Source organism: Aricia agestis, chromosome Z (genome assembly GCF_905147365.1).
Source record: "Aricia agestis chromosome Z, ilAriAges1.1, whole genome shotgun sequence".
NCBI classification, from domain to species: Eukaryota; Metazoa; Arthropoda; class Insecta; order Lepidoptera; family Lycaenidae; genus Aricia; species Aricia agestis.
In genome coordinates, this window is record NC_056428.1 from 38,875,229 (window position 1) to 38,897,434 (window position 22,206).

General features: G+C 36.4%; 1 protein-coding gene across 3 annotated transcripts in view; it reads left to right on the forward strand.

Moving 5' to 3' along the window:
- The window catches only part of LOC121738515 (G-protein-signaling modulator 2), a 75,663-nt gene that overhangs the window by 38,870 nt on the left and 14,587 nt on the right, over positions 1–22,206 (forward strand). For 2 of the 3 annotated variants that reach the window (XM_042130631.1, XM_042130632.1), the window contains exons 8-10: positions 12,062–12,251; positions 14,099–14,236; positions 15,860–18,343. In XM_042130631.1, coding sequence (XP_041986565.1) covers positions 12,062–12,251; positions 14,099–14,236; positions 15,860–15,913 — 382 coding nt within the window. In that variant the 3' untranslated portion in view covers positions 15,914–18,343. Of the gene's footprint in view, positions 1–12,061; positions 12,252–14,098; positions 14,237–15,859; positions 18,344–22,206 lie in introns of those variants that run through there. The other variant, XR_006037298.1, reaches the window with a different exon arrangement.

Genomic DNA, 22,206 nt, shown 5'->3' on the forward strand with positions numbered 1-22,206 from the left:
TGTTGAATAAGTGCCTCACTGTCGGCTACTTTCCCGAAAAGTGGAAGCAGGCGACAGTGGTGGTGCTGAGAAAGCCGGGCAAGGAATCATACCGGGTACCAAAAGCCTATCGACCGATCGGCCTTCTTCCTGTTCTCGGCAAAATCTTTGAGAAGATGCTGGTCTCCCGACTTAGGTTCTACCTGTTGCCCAAAATTAGCCCCAACCAGTATGGCTTCATGCCCCAAAGGAGCACCGAAGACGCCCTCTATAGGTTGGTGAACCACATCAGAAAGAAGAGGGAGGAGAAGAAAATTTCTGTTGTGGTATCACTGGACATAGAGGGGGCCTTCGATAGTGCTTGGTGGCCTGCCATAAAGGTTCGGTTGGCTGAAGTTGGGTGTCCGGGGAACCTGAGGCTACTTGAGTGGAAGGAGTGTAAATGTGAGATATGCTGGTGTGGAAGTGAGCAGGGATACCGACAAGGGGTGCGTGCAGGGGTCAATCGGTGGACCCATCCTGTGGAACCTCTTGTTGGACCCCCTGCTATGGATGTTAGAGGAAATGAATATTTTTAACCAAGCCTTTGCCGACGACATTGTGATGGTGATAGATGGCGATACTGCGATAGAAATAGAGCGTAAAGCGAACGCAGTACTTCCTTCGCTCCACAAAAAACTTGTGCTCTGATCTCCACCAGGAGACTTAAATATGATAGACAGAGACTCGCAATGGGGGGTGTTGATATCCAGTATTATGAATCAATAAAAATACTAGGATTGACAATAGACAGCGGCCTAACTTTTAACAACCATGTCAAGAACGTATACCAAAAAGCAATTGTTCGATACAAAATGCTAGCCAGAGCAGCCAGAGTAGGTTGGGGTCTTAACCCCCAAGTAGTCAAAATTATATATACAGCGGTCATAGAACCGACTATTTTGTATGCATCAGCAGCGTGGGCACCCACCGTGGAAAAGATGGGGGTCCAAAAGAGGCTCAACTCCGTCCAACGAAGTTTTGCCTTGAAGATCTGCAAAGCATATCGGACCGTCTCTCTGAACTCCGCGCTGCTGTTGGCTAGAATACTCCCTCTTGATCTCAGAATACTCGAAGCATCGAGACTTTATGAGATCAAGAAGGGAGTGTCATACCCGGCATTGGGGGACAGGGAGGTGGAACGAATGGCTTCCGCGATTGAGGACCCACATCCGGCAGAGCAGGTAGAGCTGAGGTTCGGGATGGTAGATGAGGACTCGTATGCCGATGTGGTTGATAGCCACATCCATAGGATATATTCGGACGGTAGCAAGATTGAGGGTCGAGTCGGAGCCGCACTCTCCGTATGGAAGGGCGAGGCCGAGACAAAGGCCGTCAAGCTTGCCTTGTCGCCTTATTGCACCGTCTACCAAGCCGAACTTCTAGCGCTCCAAAGAGCAGTAAGTATAGCCTGCAAGAGTGGAATGGCAAAGGTCGGTATCCTTAGTGATTCCAGATCGGCTCTCCAGGCTGTCACCCTTAGTTCCCCTCATCCCCTGGCAGTGCAAACAAGGGCGGCCCTCCGAAAAGCTGCATTGCAGAGGCGGGAGGCCTCCTTGTTTTGGATTAAGGCGTACGCAAGGTTGAGAGGGAATGAGAAGGTTGACGAATTAGCCAAGGAGGCCGCGCAGAAATTGAGAAGGATTCGATTGAGGAATTGAACAGGAGATACGAAGTGGGAGGGACGGCCGGAGTCACGAAGCTCTTTTTCCCAAACGCTGCTGCTGCATACAAAATAGTACAGAAAATAGATATCACACACCACACCACACAGATTCTGACTGGTCATTGTGGATTCGCCTTCTACTTGAACAGATTCAAGCTGAAGGAGGATCCGTCCTGCCTGTGTCAGCCAGGAGTTGAGGAGACGGTTCCTCACCTGCTACTCGAGTGCCCAATTTTTGCTAGCAATAGATACGATATTGAGCAGAAATTGGGCACATCGATAACGGGTGAGAATCTGCCATCCATCCTGGGGGGTAAAAAGCGGGATATCTTCCTGGCTTTTCGCAGGACAATCGTGGATGTAGTAAATATGCGTAACGGTAGTATTTTGTGTGATAACAATAATTAGGTTCAAATTTAAGCTGTGATATTAGGATAGTCTCTATACTTTTATTTTTATATTTGTGCCGTTGTTTTATTATTTGACATTTTAATTGTATTTTATTGTAATTGTTTATTTTAGTGGAATCATTTATTGTATTTTTATTGGAATTGGTATTTTAATCTAGTGTTAATTACATCGTATATTTATATTGGATATCATAAATTTTTGTACAAAATATAATAAGTATTGAACATAATTGTAACATCAAAGGCTGATTAGACAAATTGTATGTATAGACAAATAGAAAATAAATAGCCCTGATAATGTTAGGGGGACGAAATAATAATTAAAAAAAAAACAGCAGCCGGACAATCCAGCTAACGCCATGTTTCTGAGCTTTTGACTGTATAGCTTATCTATAGTTGGGGCATTTTAATAGGCCACATTTGACATCTGTCAGAATAATCTCCATAGTGAGGTGAGCTGCTTAAAAACATCGACCAAAACGAATAAATCGATACGGACTTGAAATAAAATATTTGAATTTTATATGTTATTTATAAAATCAAAAACGAAGTCCTGTCCTATTATTTCTTTTTCTTTTGTAAATTCAAGGAGCAAAATAAGACAAGTACTTACATAATTTACAAGAAAAATTGCATTTATTCACTTAGAAATATCAAAACTGTTAAATTTTGTATTATCATTATTCATTTCACTTGAATATGTGTTACTTTTCACAACGTGGTTATGAATTTATGATTTATGGGGATATTTCGTTATAAGTAATCAATGCATCTGATTCTACTTATTCGCTTTCGATTTTTAGAGTAACATCCCTAGAGTTTAAAAAGAAAAAAGGTCAGCTGACGTAACATTGTAATGACGTTCAGTTCTTTGAATCATAATTTGTTTTTTATGTTTAAAATTGTTTATCAGTGCAAGACGTATATAGTAAAAAAACTCGTATTGGTTATGTTTATAATAAATATGTAATCGCTATTATAAAAAGTTAATAAATTGTGCAATAATAACATCGAGAAAATATTTATTTTTTATACCGGCCGCGTCGTTACAAGGCTACCTGGCTCAATTCTGATGAACTGTCAAACGTGGCCTATTAAAATGCCCCGGGGCATTTTCAAAAAAACGTGTACGAGTACCCTTGCAAAAATATGTCTATATTTTTTAAGGTCATTTATTTACCTTTGATTTAATGTTATATACAAGGAAAAATATTGAACTAATGGAATAAGTTAAAAAGAACGCTGAAAACGTTATATTATTCTGATATTATTGAAACAAAATCGAATTTTCGACGAAACAGATTCCGTTGTGCGACTAAATGTAAAATATAATTTAATACAAAAAAATACAGCAATAAATGGATTTCTTCGTTTATTTAATCTAGTGAAATGCATATTTAATTGTTTATTAAAAATATATAGATAATTTCAAGGATCCACAAGAGTAGCAATTATTTTTAATCCATATAGTGACTGTGTGACCAACCCACTAGGTTATTTTTCATTTTTTTACATGAGTAAGTAATATTTAACATATTTAAAGAAGTTTTTATAACACAAAAACCTTTTATTTAAACATTTTTATTGTTGCACTACTTATAAAAGTAAAAAATTCTTTGATTTCATAGATTTAACTTCATTAATTAGAGGGACGAACATCTCATAATCATAAAGATGTGTTCACATGTCTACGAATTCCTAAGTTATTATTAGACATCGGATTATATGCACGTACAAAGTGCCGAAATATGCATGCAAATATGCACTAGAAGTGGTCGAAATATGCACAAAATATGCACAATCAAAAGTCACTTAATATTAAAATTTATTATTTTTTTGAAGACTTTTCCGGTAGTGACATTAATAAAAGCGCCAATTTTTATAATTTCATAAAATCCAGGATTTTTAAGTTCTTGAAATAAAGACTTTTTAGTTTTTATTTATTTATTATACGTCAATAATAATTGTCTACCAACATTTTCCGATTGCCATCATAATGCCCATGGAATTTAAACTACCGAAATATGCAAAATTGATAAAATATGCACTATCGCCTAAAAAGTGACATTATATGCATTTGCATATGCAAGTATGCAAATGCATGTAATCCGATGTCTAGTTCATACGTGGGAGAGCCATGCTTCGGCACGAATGGGCCGGCTCGACCGGATAAATACCACGTTCTCATAGAAAACCGGCGTGAAACAGCGCTTGCGCTGTGTTTCGCCGAGTGAGTGAGTTTACCGGAGGCCCAATCCCCTAACCCCTACCCTATTCCCTTACCTACCCTCAACTATTCCCTTCCCTTCCCTTCCCTACCCTCCCCTATTACCCTATTCCCTCTTAAAAGGCCGGCAACGCACTTGCAGCTCTTCTGATGCTGCGAGTGTCCATGGGCGACGGAAGTTGCTTTCCATCAGGTGACCCGTTTGCTCGTTTGCCCCCTTATTTCATAAAAAAAAAAGTTATTATATAAATCTAAAAATATCAATGACACAAAATGATTTTCAACTTTATTGATAGAAAAGTAGTGGAAATAAAATCAAAATTATTTAAAAAATAAAACTTTTAGGTACTTAAATTTTTAATATTTGTTATTGTGAAGTAAAGGCGACGCCTTGATAATTTGGCTGTAGCGATATCGATTTCTCAATGACTAAAGCTAAGAAATTAAAGTTCATTGTCAGTATTTATCATGTCTTTGTCTTTTATTTACCCATAGCATAACACGATTGGTCAACTTTTATAACACACAATAATCAATCAAATAGACCTGTGTAAAAAAAAGGATTCCTATTTTTCCAACAGAGAGTGATTTAAGCTTCCAAAAATGTACATGGATCGGTTCAAGCATGCACATTAATTTGCCCATAGCTTATATGAAATGTATTTATGGTTTTTAAATTACGCGACAAAACTATTTTGTCGCTTACGCCTTTTCCATTTTTTGCTGTTCCATTGCTTGTTTTCTGTGAGAGGCCGGGCCGGCCTTTCATAGAAAACTTGCAATCTAAAACATATCCAAAACGGTTTTTTACTTTAACGCGGCGTCACCTTAACACATAAGTAATAAAAAATATATTTGTACGTTAATCGTACCAGTTTAAAAATCTCCAATTTTCTTAATAAAATCTGTGAATAAAAAAATAATTTATTTAAAATGTGAACTAAGCTTTCCGCCTGTTGTGACTTGTCCGTTCCATTATATGTGACCATACGAAAAGTCACAAATCGGAAGTCACGTAATATTACTTTCTTTTACTTTTAAAGTGTTTCTAAATAACCGATAATAGTTATCACAATTTCATTTTTTATACTAAATACTAAGCTAATTTTGCAACGTGTCAACAGTAAAAACAGTTGGAGAAAGTATAATAATGCTTACAAAATATGGTCACTTATCTGAACAAATAAACCGTTCCTGAAGAACCGTCCAACCTGCGTCCGCGTCTTGTAGCAGATTTTTAACTACTAAATTCAAATTGGTTTCTCGATGTACAATGAAATATAGTGCTATCATTTAGTGCCTAAAATATTTTTGTAGTATGTTTATAAAACTAAAAAAAAAAACGGTCACTAAACAGAACATTCCGGTCGGGTTGTTTTTTCATGATTATTATTTTAATTAATTTGTAGTTAAATTATGTTAGATTTTTCAATAACAAGACATATTCAATTGATACATTAAGTATTTAGGAATCTAACATATGTTTTTTAAGTAACTTACTTTAAGAAAAAAAATAGTTATTAAAGATTTTGTTTCAACTTCTGGGAAGGGGACAGGTGAATTTAATAGTTTTCGGTACTTAAAAACCCTTATAAATCTCATACTAAATAAAATTTTATACAAACGTGAATGTATTTTAATAAAAGAAAACTTGTTTTTGCTCCTACATTAAAATTACAAAATGTTAGTATGTAATTTTTTACAAATAATCTGTAGCGAAGTCAAGGGACAAGGTAAAAACCAGGGGTACACATTTTTTTGAAAATGCCCCCCGACTATAGTCTAGAACGCTGTTAATTGGTTAATGCTTTAACCAAAAAATCAGTATATTATAGTGAATAGATAGATATCAATATCTATTAATTAAGGATTTTGCGAATGATAATTTAAGTGCCAACCTGCAGTTGCCAATTGCCATCATTGATTAGGAGCAATAAAGATAACAAAAATCACGTTTGTTGTATGAGAAAAATAATAATAATTAAAAATCATAATTAAATAATTATTTTTATTTTGTTTTTAGTACTTATTTGTTGTTATAGCGGCATCAGAAATATTTAATCTGTGAAAATTTCAGAAGTCTTAAGTGTAGCTATGTTGTTCTTGAGGTACAGCCTGGATACAGACGGATCTCAGTAATAGGGTCCCGTTTTTATTTTTCGGGTACGGAAACCTAAAAAATAATATAATATTCGGTCGAATTAAGAACTCTCCTCCTTTTTGGAAGTCTGTTAAAATAGGATGTCCTTTGGATAAGATTTATTATTTAAGTCCTATTATTTTACACAATTTTTATCCTTTTCAAAAAAAAAAGTTCAAAACTGATGACTAAAACCTTGACCCAAAATCCAAACGTAGCAAATTAATTCTATGAAACGATGAAATGTAGCGGCCGTGTGTGCGTCCTGTATCTGTGTGCGTGAGTGCAGGTCAAAATATATAAGGCTGGTGATGTAGGCGAGCCCCCAATACTTCCTCTGGACGCCTCATAGCCAGTCGTGTCAGCGCGGGAAACGCTTCGCATTCGATTTGCAAAATGTCAGACAAGTGCAGCGGAAAATCCACCGGCGCGATAAAAAAAACTGTCACCCCGAAACCCAAAAAGCAAAAACAAAAACTCACCAAGGAGGAGTATGTATTACTGTTGCATCAAAATTATTTTATTTATGTGGATGTAAAAAATTATTAAAATTATTTTTTATTTTCTTTTGTTTTTTTTGTAGTTGTACTTATATAAGACTTTTTTATAAATGTTTTCTACTTTTTGTGTGCCTATGATACCTTCTAAGAACCATCTGATATTTTAAAGTTTGTCAGAGTTATAAATGTTTTGCTTATCATTTGCAAAATAATAAAGAACAAAGAGCAAGTGAATGTAATACATAATTATTATAATAAAAATTAAAGCATTATTTGTTTAATGTTAATCTTATTATTAACAATGATTAGCAAAACATTTATAACTCTGACCTTTGCAAACCTTTATAGGTTGCCTTTTAAATTTACAAGAAAAACTGATAAGATTCAAGAATATGAGTTTTAATTTATATTTGCAAACAATTTAGTTTGAAAAATCTGATAATTATTTGTGGACTCTGTAGTACCTATATAGCTCTACACTTTATATTCCCGTAATCTTTTATGTAGATATTATATTAGAAAAAATATTGGTTTTTTTATTAGTACAAATTAGCTATTATGAAAATTAAAAGACACCACAACTACAAAATAATTTTTGCTTAGAGTTTTCAACTTAATATCCGTAGAAAACAAAACTTCTTAGATGTGTTCTTTGCTTCTGCTATCAAGTATTAATCAAAGAGTGTAAGTAAAGTAAGCATTTTATGGGTTCCCCTCGCCTTGGCGAATGCTGTAAAATTTAGCTTACGTAGTTTTTGAAAATGTAACAGATTTTTACTATTTCATTTTGACATCTTCTTATAATTATATAAAATTCTCGTGTCACAATGTTAGTCACCGTACTCCAAATTTTATATGCATATTCAGTAGGTCTGAGAGTCGGCTACTGGCTACTTTTTATATTGATTTAGTGCATTTGTTGAATAAATAATAGTAAATTATTACAACTCGAGACTGACGGCGACCATTGTTTGTACTGTACGACGGGATAGCGATGGACGTTGCTATGGTGCCATTCTTATTGATTTACTTTAATAAAATATTATTAGTAATATGTATAAATTTTAACCGACTTAAAAAAAGGAGGTTATCAATTCGACGCGTATGTATGTAATATTTGCAGAACTGCCCAGTTTTTGTATATTCTGTAAGTCTACATCAGTGTTAAAACAAATGTGCCAAATTTCAAAAGTGTGTGTATGTATGTTTTTAAGTTTGTGTTCGCATAATATCTCCAGAACTACAAGTCCGATTTTGGTCTGGTAAAAATAATAGGCTCTACATGGTTATGCATTTAGGTCTAAAAGCTTTTGCGGCAAACTATGCTATAGATCGGCATTGACTGATGATGAAGCCTTAAAACATTTTTATATATCTGATACAATGCATCTTCTGCTATCTTTTTGAAAGAAAGAAGGATAAATAAATTTATTTGGTATAGCATCTTACAAAAATAATTCTTAACTACTAATACTATCCTACATGGGCGAACCGAGGGGGGCAGGGGGGGGCAGCTGCCCCCCCCCCTGGATCATGTTGACGTCCCTACTAATTTTTGCCATTGGTTTGCAATACAATATTTTTACAACTAAAAATTATTAATTTTTTATTCTTTATAGGAAAAATAGGCTGCCTTTATTTGCGAATAAACTTTGTAATGTATCCTTTCTTTTACCTTACAGTAGTATTTAATATGTGATCGAAGGTAATTACTATTTAATTTAAGTTATAATATTGTAACAAAGATTTTTAATAATTTCTTATTTTCTTGCTAAAAGATGGTCGATGGACAATTTTCTCGTATGGTTTTCCCGGATGGTGGCATCATATTATTATTGTTAATAATTCACACTGTTAGTTTTTATATTGTTACTTATTAATCAATTATAAATTAAAAATTTAAATCATTTAATTTAATATGGTTTTGAGTTACAATCTAGTTAATTGACTTGTAACATTACAAGCTGTAATTACTTTTCCAGTAAATGAAAATAAAAATTAAATTATCTAGAATTTAACACAAATAAACGCATAATGTGAGTGTGTGTGTACTACAGCCAACAGGTGTAGTTTATTTTGCTGTCAATGTGTACACAAAAATAAAACTAAACGCTCGCAGATTGTTTTTGAAGCTAAAAATATTATTCTATCGCTGGATAAATTGATATTGGTAGCTGGGGTTAGCATGTACATGCCTGGTTGAAGTTTAATAGGAATTGTCGATACAAATATTTATCTCGTACTAGATGACGCCCGCAACTCATTTGTGTCAAAGTTAGCCGTACATTTTTCCAGGACAAAAAGGAAATAGAATACTTGTTATCCCGGAAAATGTACGGTTCCCGCGCGGTAAACTAACTTTGGCGCAAATGAGTTGCAGGCTAACATTTTTAAGAATAAGAATAATTAGATGAAGCGTCTTCGCAATACCGAATATTAAATGTGTGGGAGTTACCATAATTTTAATACTACTAGTTTTCATAACGTTACGATTGCACTAGCGTGGCCATATAGTTTCGTTGCGAAGCGATTTCAGGTGCTTTACCGCAGCAGTGCTCAGTAATGAGAAAATAGCTATTTTCTATTAATTCATTAACATGTCATATCATGCTACGCTCTATCGCTTTGCTATTTGCTAAAATCGCGACATCGTAAACTCGATATGTTCGCATCGCACCGCTCTCGTCGAGAATTATTTCGCATCGAGTAAAATAGCAAGTCAATAACAATTAGCGCCGCGGTGCGTATTACAGCGCTAACGTGATTTTTGAAGTGAAAACTTCTTTAGCGGCGTTGAGCACTTTTGTGGGATGGGTAAAAACTGTGAAACTCGCGTCTGATTCTCGTGCTGGTCGAAAAACCGTAAGACGGTTGGAGAGTAATGTTGTAACATCGAAATCGATTAATCGAACAATCGATTGTTTTTTTTTTGTTTGTCGATATTTTTTAATCGATTGTAAGGGTTTCGATTAATTAAAAAATCGATTTTCATAAAAATTTTGTTAAAAATTTAATCGATTGTAAGAGTTTCGATTAATTAAAAAAAAACGATTTTTTTAAAATCGATTTTCATAAAAAATGGGTTAAAAAAAAATAATGCACACCGTTAATAATCAAGTTTTCACTTCTGCCGCACTCCCGAAGTGCAACCCGTCTGTTTTTTCATGAACGCAGACTATTGCTGCGCACGATAATAGGTATTAGAGCCAGTCCATACGGCGCGTTGCGTCAGCGTTGCGTCGACGCATCGCTGCCGTTGCGTTGTTTTACATACAACACACGGCGCGCCGCCGCGTAGTTATCCGTCATATGTGCGTCGCAACGCACACATGACGGATAGGAGCCCCTGAGACGAAGTGAGAGGAGGTGTTGACGTTAAGACTGCTTCGTAATAACGCTGCGATGACGCAGCGCTCGTGTAGCCGGCTATGTGTCAACTCAAACGGCAGCGCTGCATCGACGCAACGTGCCGTGTGGACTGGCTCTTAGCCATACAATACATATTTAGCAAGTATGATTAATTTAATTATTGGTAATGGGCATTTAACAATTAATAATTATTATAGCTAATGCTAGTGGTGATGTGTTGCTCCATCATCATCTTGAGTTGTGTTGTCGCAGACATGCAAAAAAATTAAATGTGTTAATTTTATTCCGACGACCCAACGCACCGCATCGCAACGAAGCAATGTACCCTTACCCTGACTGACTTCTGAGTTCTGCGCTTCAAAAGCTCTGAAGGTTGTGACCAAATCGTCAACCAGCTTACCAAAAGTTGAAGGTGGCCAGTATTTAGTGGATTCCTAGGATTTAGGGATTTGAATTTGCTAATTAGCGTTATATAATAATTTGTATACTTACCTGAATGGTATAGAAATTATTTTACGTCGAAGTTTCTCTGAATGTGCTTACGTCGTTGGTATAATTATCAAATTAAATTTTGATAATTGGTTTCAAAATAAATTCTTTGAAATCATTCAAATAATTTATTTTTAAACGATTTAAATCTGAACTGGATCAAGTATCTGTTGTGCTTGTAAATTGTAATTGTGTAAAATATTTTAAAGTACCAACAGCGAATAAATTCTCCGAAATGTGAAAATATATTTTATATTATATTTAATATAATATAAAATATGAACTGTGGTTAGTAGCTAATTAATAATTATATAAATTATTTTGATATTGGCATATTATTGCTTTTATCGGGAAATTGAAATGAAAGTAGTTTCCGGAAATGTTTATTAAGTACTAGTTTAATTACCAAGTATGATATAAAATAATAGTTTTTACTTTTTGAGGCTGGAGTATTGATGTATTGATGATACTTAATAGCTATCTAGATAATATTCATCATCAGCTTGCCTAGTGCTTCAACAGCCAACCTCTTAATATTTAACAAAGGAATATTTCAAAGCTTTATTGCGGGCTTTGAGCGCGGCGACCGAATCAAGAAGTTTCGTAACGAAAAAACCTAACACACTCCGACCGGCACAGCGGTGCGGCAACACCTGTGCCGGTCGGTGCGGGGTCGCCAGACTTCGATACGGTGTTTGTGTGCGTGCGACTAGACTTATGCGAATCATAATTGCATTCGTTGATAAAAAATGCTATGCAATAGCTTTACCGCGGCAGTCCCCGAGTGCAACACGTATTTTTTAAATACAAAAAAGGATTTTATAATATTTTTTGCCTATCTTTGCTTTATAATCGTACAGAACCCTTCGTGCGCGAGTCCGACTTACACTTGGCCGATTTTTTATTTATTTATAAGGGCGCCACGTTTAGTTTCCGCATCACTTGAACATTTTAATAGGACTTGCCGCGGCACTGGCATTAACGACTGAAGCGTTTATACAGGGTGTACCAAGACAAAGTGATAATACTTAGGGTGTGTGTCCCTTATATAGATTTCACTGTGAAAGTGGCAGCGCTGGAGGAGCACTTTTTTGAGATTTGTTTGGGCAAGCTTCCGGGCGTCATTAGTTTTCAATACACAAGAAAAAATAAAAGTAACTCTTTCGGCGATGCTACTTTCATACCGAACTCTATATCGATAAACCCGTTGGGATGATTTACAAATATTCTGTTTTGTTACAGACAAGAGGCCACCAACGAAATGCTGACTCTCATCTCGACGCTCCAGTCGGAACGCATTGACTCCCAGCGCGCCGAATTGCGTCCCGTTTCCAAGACCAAGCCGAGGAGGCCCTTCCCTGGTCTTCTCTCCCATGGGTCCATCAAGGAGCCCAAGTCTGATGACTTCTTGGACATGATCGAGAAGATCCAGGTAAGCGGGACCTTTTTTTACATAGGGAAATGCTTTGCGCATCCCCGGCGGCGGATTGGGGACGTCGCGTCGGCCGGTGGGTTGTGGGTCTCCCCGTAAGGTTAGCGGGCCCCTAGACGATCAATTTTATTGCTCAATATTACGTATTGTGCAATATTATTGACGGTCTAGGGTTAATATTGAACATCGCGCGCCTTTCAATCTTATTGTAAAATAAAATATTCATCAATGTCATTCATGGCCGGATTTATATTTTTTATGACTTTAGGCCACTTTAATTTAGCCACCCCTATGTACGATCTCTGCCGCAATCCTAGGACGCTGCCGCCCATAGGCCGTGGCCCGTGGCCTATAGGTACTGCTTATATTTAAATCCAGAGCTGATGTAGGGGCTGCCCAAGGAATTAGCAATTTTTTATCTTGTTTGGCTCCTAAAGCTATTAACACATTATAGCAGAGCCGCTGTCGAAAACAAACGGGGCTGCAGAGCGGAGGGGATTATCGGTATAATTTGTATTATCTGCTACGAAAATTGAAAAATATTAGATCTGCGGGACTAGCCTGTTCTGCTAAAGTTCCTGAAATTTCGTTCATAGATAGTTATGCCCAATTACTTTATTTTTAACTTGTGTGTCGTTTCTGATTATTATTGCTTGAGCAAATCAAAATGTTCTGTCGATTCTTTGATTTGATATTAATTCAAGTTACACTTTGAACGTGGTGAGTTGGTGACCTAAGAAAACTTTTTTTTTTCTTTTATTGCGTAAATGAGAAGTTGTTTGAAATATGTTTACAATCTTACAATACATGAACAGCTAAGGTTCACTCAGCCTAACTGGGCGATAGCGGTAATTGACTCCCTGTCAAAAACTTGTCATTTTCTATATAAACCGCAATCGACAATAAGGTGTCAGATGTTGTCAATCGCGGCTTTGTATAAAAAATGACAAGTTTTTGACAGCGAGTCAATGACCGCTACCGCCAAGTTACGCCGAGTGAACCTTAGACTCGTCTACACGCATACTTCTAGGCGCACAAAACCGAGCCGAAGTCTGCCGAACTGAAACAACGTTAGACGTTACGGAATTTTTCGATTCGGCTCCCGCGCTCAAAGCACGCGATAATAGCGATAAAAGCAATAGCTTAAAAAATTAAAGTTTTTGAAACCACAATAATTAGCCCCAGATCAAGGCGACATTTCTAATAATATATATTTTTTTTTTAATGAAATAAGGGGGCAAACGAGCAAACGGGTCACCTGATGGAAAGTAACTTCCTTCGCCCATGGACACTCGCAGCATCAGAAGAGCTGCAGGTGCGTTGCCGGCCTTTTAGAGGGAATAGGGTAATAAAGGAGGGTAGGGATGGAAGGGAAGGGAAGGGAATAGGAGAGGGTAGGGGAGGGAATAGGGTAGTGGATTGGGCCTCCGGTAAACTCACTCACGCGTGAAACAGCGCAGGCGCTGTTTCACGCCGGTTTTCTGTGAGAACGTGGTATTTCTCCGGTCGAGCCGGCCCATTCGTGCCGAAGCATGGCTCTCCCATGTATATAATAATTGCTAAATAACTAGAAACGCGTTCATAAATCTTTATTTTTCTTTATTTTTATTTTTTAGGCTTACCTGTTGGTCCCGAAACTATTAAAAACTGTAGAATTTTTTAAACCCAAAAGACTAAGTAGTCTTATCGGATATATCGTACAAAGAACTAAAGTAGCAATTAGAGGGTACGAAATTCTAGTTATTGCGAGACATCAAATTAGTAGTTTAAATGCGTCGTGAAGTACAAAGGTGTCTCTAATTCTAGGATTTCCATCTAGGATTTAGGATTTTTATCTTAAATTTCAGGGAACCCGCTTGGAAGACCAGCGCACTGAGCTGCCAGCCAAGAAACCCAAAGAGAAGAAGAAGACTCTGCCGGATGATGACTTTTTTGCTCAGATCATGAGGGCTCAGGCAGGGCGGATGGAGGATCAACGGGCCTCTGTGAGTAAATTGACAGATGCTAAGTTCTCAGAGGAATTCTCCCTGAAAAAAGTTGCCTTACCTAGTATTGAAAGTACTAGGATAGTTATAACAGGGAACGTGCTGGAACTATAGGTGCCAGGGAATAGTTCCTGCAACTCAAGCAAATAATATAGTACAAGTTTCGGATTTGTGACGATAGCTCGCGCCTCGTAGCACCTTTGTTTCGCACGTTTCCAATGCTATGTATATTTTCAGAAGGTCACATATAATTCATTTTTTTATGAAATAAGGGGGCAAACGAGCAAACGGGTCACCTGATGAAAAGCAACTTCCGTCGCCCATGGACACTCGCAGCATCAGAAGAGCTGCAGGTGCGTTGCCGGCCTTTTAGAGACAGTGGTGTTCCTAACGGTTATATTTTCATAACACGCTATATGGAATATGCAAAATTTTTCTAGCGTGCTAGTTTTGACGCTACGTTATAACGAATAAAATCCCGATTCTTTCAAGCGCGCTTGCTTTGACGCTACGTTTTAACGAATTTCAAGCGTGCTAGTTTTGACGCTACGTTATAACGAATAAAATCCCGATTCTTTCAAGCGCCCTTGCTTTGACGCTACTTTTTAACGAATTTCAAGCGCGCTAGTTTTGACGCTACGTTATATCGAATGAAATCTCGATTCTGGACGCGTTGTAAAGTTACGTTATTGAAATTCTTTCTTTATGTTATATCAATAATAATAGTATGATGATGCGTAACGTCTACAATAATTATAACGCGGTGGGTGAGTTAATAATATAATATAACGTGTTTGTTACATATTTAGAATAATATAATCGTTAATTTAATAATTCATTAATTGGTTACTTATAATAATAATAATAAAAATCTTTATTCCAATTTTTAACATTACACAACCACAATAAACAAAAAATACAAAAGAGAAAAAAAAGTGTACATGAGAGAATGTGAAAAAAAACGAAAGCACTATCCTAAAATAAAAGTAACAAAAATTGCATATTTAAACAACATAATATTTATGGCAGTGCAATGCCAAAAAATAAGGAAAAGGGGAACTTATATTATGTTGCAAATATTAATTTTAACTCTGTATTGATATTATATTTGAACAAACATGATTAGTAAAATTATAGGCGTATTTCAAAGTTCATTATATAATATGTACCATGTACATAAATTGGTTTAGGTTTATGTTAGGGTTAGGGTGTATATATACAATTTTATTATTTACAAATGCTTTAAGTAGTGCGCTAGGTCTATGACCGCGCGGTACGTTACAACGTAGCGTCTTATGCATAGATTTATAGCGTGCGCTATTCGTTGCGAAGAACTAGCGCGCTATTTTTATCAGCTATACGTTATATTAACCACCACTATTTAGAGGGAATAGGGGAGGGTAGGGATGGGAAGGGAAGGGAATAGGGTAGGGGATTGGGCCTCCGGTAAAGTCACTCACTCGGCGAAACACAGCGCAAGCGCTGTTTCACGCCAGTTTTCTGTGAGAACGTGGTATTTCTCCGGTCGAGCCGGCCCATTCGTGCCGAAGCATGGCTCTCCCACGTATATTATGTATTGGTGTTTTTTGTTCTTTTTAATTAAAATTAAATTATTATTTTCAGATTCCTCTGAAAGAAAAGAAGGACCAAAATAAGCCAACTAACTCCAAAAAGTAAACGCGCACAATAATTAAATCTTCTCTATGATTATTAGTATGTAAAGCTTATTATTTTACGTGCATGCAGTGAAATATGCAACAGTAGGATAAGTGTTGAAGTATTATAATATCTCCACGTTTCTTAATTTAAGAGGTTAGTTAACTGTCATTATCAAACTGACAGTTAGGGTCAGCTGCAAAACCGAGACAAAATACGGCGATGCGTAATATCGATTGAAATATCAACTTTTTTTCATCTTAGATAAATTTGACTTCGGAACTTCTTAACTTTAAGAAACGTTTGAGTAGGTAGTCAATCCTTGCAACTTCTATTCCCTTTTAACCGACTTCCTAAAGAAGGTTATTATGTGTCATATACTGAAATGACCCCACCTAATATATTTGTGTGATTTAAATGTGCTAAGATCATGAGATAATATTGATGTGAAATTACCAAATCCGAATTTACATTCCGTTCAGTGCATTTTCATAGCTGAATGTTTAAAATTAATTTATTACTTATGCCGCTAGAGGGCAGAATCACCGAAGCGCCATCTATGGGTTTATAAATGCGAAAACCTAGAAATAGTGACAGTTTATCGTGATACTTAAAACATGACGCCATAGAATTTCTTTCCACGGAAGAATAATATTATACAGAATCACTTTTGTCTATTCTGCCTTTGAAAACAACTCTTCGGTGGCTATGCTAAGTATGCTAGTGGCTATGTGTTTAAAGTGCTGCAATTGACATAAAATTGACCTGGTTCACACTCCTGTCAATACAATATGGCGCCGAATTCAATTACGTGACAGTCTAATGTGATCCAGTGCAATATGATCCAACCTGTATATCAGAAACACTTAAGATTTCTTTTTAATTTATTCTCGAAGATAAATAGCAAAAGTTGCATATTCCTGCATCTTTTGTTGCCAGGTTCTGTCATTTGAAATAAAAACTTACTGTCATTAAGGTATTTAAAGAAAACGATTGAAACGATAGACGAAAAATATTTTAAAACTTGAAAGAACAGATGGTGCTACCTTCAATCGCTTTCTTTAAATGAGGAAGCACTTTTATTTACTCTTTTACTTAAGTTTAAGTACTTGTTATCCTTCGTAGAAAGTAGATCTCAAAATGATGACAAAAATGGCCATGGAATGTTTTAATGTATTCGGCATTAAAAACTTTACCATTGGTTGCTGTAACATTGTGTGCAGTTAAACGAAGTTTTAATGTCTTTTGGGAGTATTAGCTTCACATACGAGTAAACAGTGATTTTTTAATTATTTGTTAATAGTGCAGAAGCTTTTGTACACAATAAATTTGTGAGTACTAATAGTGTACTGTTTTAATTTGACTATACTTCTAATTGAATATTGCTTTACAAAAACCTTTTTTAGCCAATTGCATGTACGACATCCGATGGTAAATAGTTTTCTGACGGCCTATGACACGTACGGAAAGGTGTCTAATTGCGTAAATTTAATAATATTCTATTTATTTTATTATTAATTTGTATAGTTTTGTTTTTCTTTATTTTTTAAGCTCACTAGGAAGTTGACTGTTTTGTAATGTTTCAAACTCGCGGCCAAAAGTTTTCTCTCTCGCTCTTTATTAGTAGCAGAGAGAGAGATGAAAGATATGTACGGTCGCCGACAAAATTTGTGTACCACATTTATATCTTAATAGCATCATAAATAAGATACAAACTGGTAACCATCTGTCAACGGCTGTACATTTTATTTCATAAGGCATCTCGGCGCGTGTTTGTACTCCGGATAGGACATAAAGACTTCGAAACATATTTGAATAAAACTAATAAATATAGACCTACGAATGTGAGGGTTAGTGAGAACTCATCAAAAACCCTCTAGATCAAAATCGATATAGAATCAAATAAATCAACATCAAAATATTTTCTCGAGTAATGCACTGAATTTGTGCAACTCAGCAATTTAGTTTTATTTGTATTCACTATTGTTTTTTCACATACTCTTTATCACTAACGCTCGATTCGAATTTTTATCTTTAATAATAAAAAACATTTTGTGCTTCATATACTTACGTGTGCTTTAGATTTTAGAATGTTACTGTATCAATTTAATCGGGCTCTAACTTTATTTGCTGTCCAAGAATATTATTCTTGTAATAGATAACCAGGGCACTTAGCCAACGCTATCGTGAATTTCACTGTCGCATACATTTCGAAATTACACAGAAAATATCGATAGCGCCTTCGCTAAGGTCTCTATTTCGCAACTAGCATTTAAAGCTATATCGAGGCCTCTTTGGCCTTTGAAAAGGTGGCTTACATAAAATTTTAAATATTTAATGTAGGTTCAAAGTTGCCAAATGTAAGTGCTCATTTTTTAATTCAACATACTTTTGAAATTGAATATTTACTTCGATTAAAAATGTTATTCTTGTGGCTATTTTACATTTTAAGATTAAATAATAATCTGTATAATGTAAAGAGCAATTATTATTGTAATGTGTCTTAATTTTCTCAGAGTGATATTTAATTATTTAATGGAAATAAAGTTGGTTCATTGGAATCTAACACTAATAAATTTTATAGGCCTTTGTATAAAAAATATTTACACAGCGAGTCATACAAGGTCCGGTTGTCTTTATCTGACACATTGGAAAGATAAAGACAACAAATCATAAATTTAAAAATACTTACATTGAAAATATTTTTGTTAGTAATGTGAACTCGTTAAAAAAAACTTGTTGATTCTAATTTGTGAAATAACAACATTTGTTAGTGATAGACTCAAATATATAGCAAAAGCAATAAAATATATTTTTTAAATATAAAAAATAATTCTCAATATAATTATGCAATTGGTATAACTCGGAATAAATAGTCATAAAATGCCTAAAATAGGTTGTGTCTTGAAATGTAAGCGTGAAATAAAGTAGGTATTATATTTTGGTTATAAGTATATTATGTATATTATTTTAATGTAATGTAAAGCTTGCACAAATGTATATTTTATGTCAAGGAATTTGTTAAAAAATATCATTATTTTTATTAAAGCGGTCTGAAAAATTGTCCAGAGGTAGATTTATATTTTTATAAACGAATTAAAATTACAATAGATAAAGATTAAAATCGATTACGTATATTCTACGGATTATCCGATAGATTTTTAAAATTTCGATCGCCTGTTTTGCTGTTGTCACATTACGGTATGTTACGACTTACGGGGTAGCGAGTATCTTGGTGGACATGGCCATAAATGGAACTTGCAATATATTTTACAAGGCGTCATCACTGTGTTCAAGCTGGAACCTTGCAGCTCTATAATATGGAGAGAAATTTTATCCCGTTTCTACTCTCTGCAGAATAATCAATTCATATAATCACTAACCACTTCTAAATAAAGCGTGTGCTGTGCAAAGCAAAGCACTTCTATGGCAGCAAAAATTTTGTTATATTTAGGAATATCATTCTGCAAAGTCTCGAAATTGAATCAATATTATACGCTCAGTAATACAGCGCTTACATCTTATTTTACTGGTATTATTCGATACACAAAGGAACGGTAACCGTCCATGTGTGAATGCTTATTTTAAGGTTTATCTGATTAAATCATTCTTGCTTCTCAGTGCAAAGGAGCCCGGTGCAATAGAACATGTGCTAACTGGCCCGAACAACTGCCAACTTGCTAGTGTCAAACTAAGTATTATACTATTTCCTTGGTACTATAATATAAATGTTTAGTGATTATATTTTATAGGAATTATTTTTAATGTAATCCACAATATCAATAATATTTTAAATAATTTAAGTAAGTAATAATAATTATAGTTAAAGAATCTCATACTATAGAGTTTAAATAGATTCGGCCTTTTGATTACAATAATTAAAGATTGACAGTAGGTTTTTTAAATTAATTTAAGCGAAAATCGTGTGTTCATGAAATTATGAAATTAAATTAATATAAATTATTATGTATTTGTGAACTGATTTTGTGAATTTTTAACAATATTATATGTATTGTTATTTGTGAAACTGGCCTAAGTATGATTCATTTATATAAGTAATATTATGGGTACTTTTTATATTATTTGTAACACCAAATAATATAATATCATTAAAATTAATTTTATTATTAAAATATCTTTTAAAGCATCTATAGATAAGTTGTAGATAGGGAAACACTCGGATAGAAAAGTTATGTACTATTAGGCCAATAAAAATGCCAAATTAAACATTAAAATATTGTACTGCGCTAACAGATTGTTTTTTATTGTAACCTCCAATGAAATTGTATTATGCTGTTAGACAAATATTTTTCAGTGAATAACCATACAGAGTCTTCTTGTCTTTGTCTGACATCATCATCATCATATCAGCCTATAGTCGTCCACTGCTGGACATAGGCCTCTCTCAATGAACGCCAAGATGACCGATCTCCTGCTACTCGCATCCAACATGGGCCTGCAACTAAGTGGAGATCGTCGTCCCACCTAGTTGGAGGTCGACCTACACCCCGATTTCCCAGCCTTGGTCTCCATTCCAGAGTAAGTTTACTCCAGCGATCGTCTGTTCTTCGAGCTACGTGACCAGCCCAGTTCCACTTCAGCGTACTGATTCTCTGCACTATGTCGGTGACTTTAGTTCTTTGACGAATTGTTTCATTTCGAAGCTTATCCGCCAAAGAAATTCCGAGCATAGCGCGTTCCATAGCACGCTGAGCGACGGAAAACTTACGAGCTAGCCCTGCTGTAAAAGGCCAGGTTTCGTCTTCAAGCTCTGCGGAATATGCGACGTGACAATGTGGCTTAGCTTCCTGAATGCTGTCCAACCCAACTGTATCCTCCTATCGGTTTCTCTCTCGAAGTTATGTATACCTACCTGCAGTGTGTGCCCCAAATAGACATATTCCGTTACGACTTCGAGAAAGACACCGTTAACTGCAACCGGCCTCGGGAGAACATGTTCGTTGAACATGACTTTCGTCTTGTCTAAGTTCATCCCGAGACCGATCCGCCGGGAAGATTCATTTAGGTCGTTCAACATTTCCTGCAAGTCCTCCAACGATTCTGCCAATATGACGATATCGTCAGCGAAACGAAGGTGTGAGAGGTACTTGCCATTAACGTTTATGCCACGTCCTTTCTAGTTTAGGGTCTTGAAGGCGTCCTCTAACGCATTTGTGAACAGTTTCGGGGAAATAATATCCCCCTGTCTCACTCCTCGATGCAAATAGATTGGCCTTGTTGTGGCCCCATGTACTCGGACGGACATAGACGCGGCATTATATAGACCTTTCAAAACTTCGACGTAACGCCAATCGACTTGACATCGTTGCAGGGCTTCCAGAACAGCCCAGGTCTCAACAGAGTCAAAAGCCTTCTCATAGTCCACAAAGGCAAGGCACAATGGCTGCCTGTACTCATGTGACTTTTGTACAACTTGCCTTAAGGTGTGAATATGGTCTATGGTGCTAAAGCCTCTGCGAAACCCAGCCTGCTCCGGTGGCTGGCATTCGTCAAGTTTATTGGATAGGCGATTCGTAATGATCCTAGAAAACAACTTATATATGTGACTCAAAAGCGAGATGGGTCTATAATTTTTAAGAAGGGTGTTATCGCCCTTCTTAAAAAAGAGAACCACCTCGCTTTTAAGCCACTCTTCGGGGGAAACTCCCCGTTGAAGGACAAAATTAAAGACTTTACGAAGCTCTCTCAAGACGGGTTCGCCTCCCGCTCTGAGAAGTTCGATCGTAATTCCGTCCCTCCCCGGGGCCTTTCCTCCTTTAAGTTGTTTCAGAGCCAATCCGATTTCGCCTATACTGACGTCAGGAAGCTCGCCAGAGAGATGCCGGGTGAGTTTGGCACGCGGGTCGTCATCACGAGGATCAGGTTGCGAAGCATGTGAAGCATACAAGCGGCTATAGAAATCCTCGATCTCGGACAGAACCCCCCCTCGTGAGGAAACGATTTGGCCACAGCTATTCTTCGCCTTCGTCAGATGACTCCTCCCGAGGCGCCTTACTAAAACTTTAGACCCTCTATTCCGCTCAATCGCTTCCGTGATTTCCAGCGTATTCGAGCGGCGAAGATCTCTACGTATAAGTTTCCGTATTCGCCTCGAGAGAAGTTTTACATCTGACGAACCCGAGTCCGTGTTTTCCCTCCGTTCCCTCATAAGTTTGAGTGTCTCATCCGAAAGTTTGGATTTCCTGCCCGCATGCTTGGGCCTGCAAAACCTTTCACCTTCGACCCGTATGCTCTCCACAATTGCATTTAAAGCCTCGTCAACTTCCGTTGTAGTTTCCGAGATGTTAAGAGCG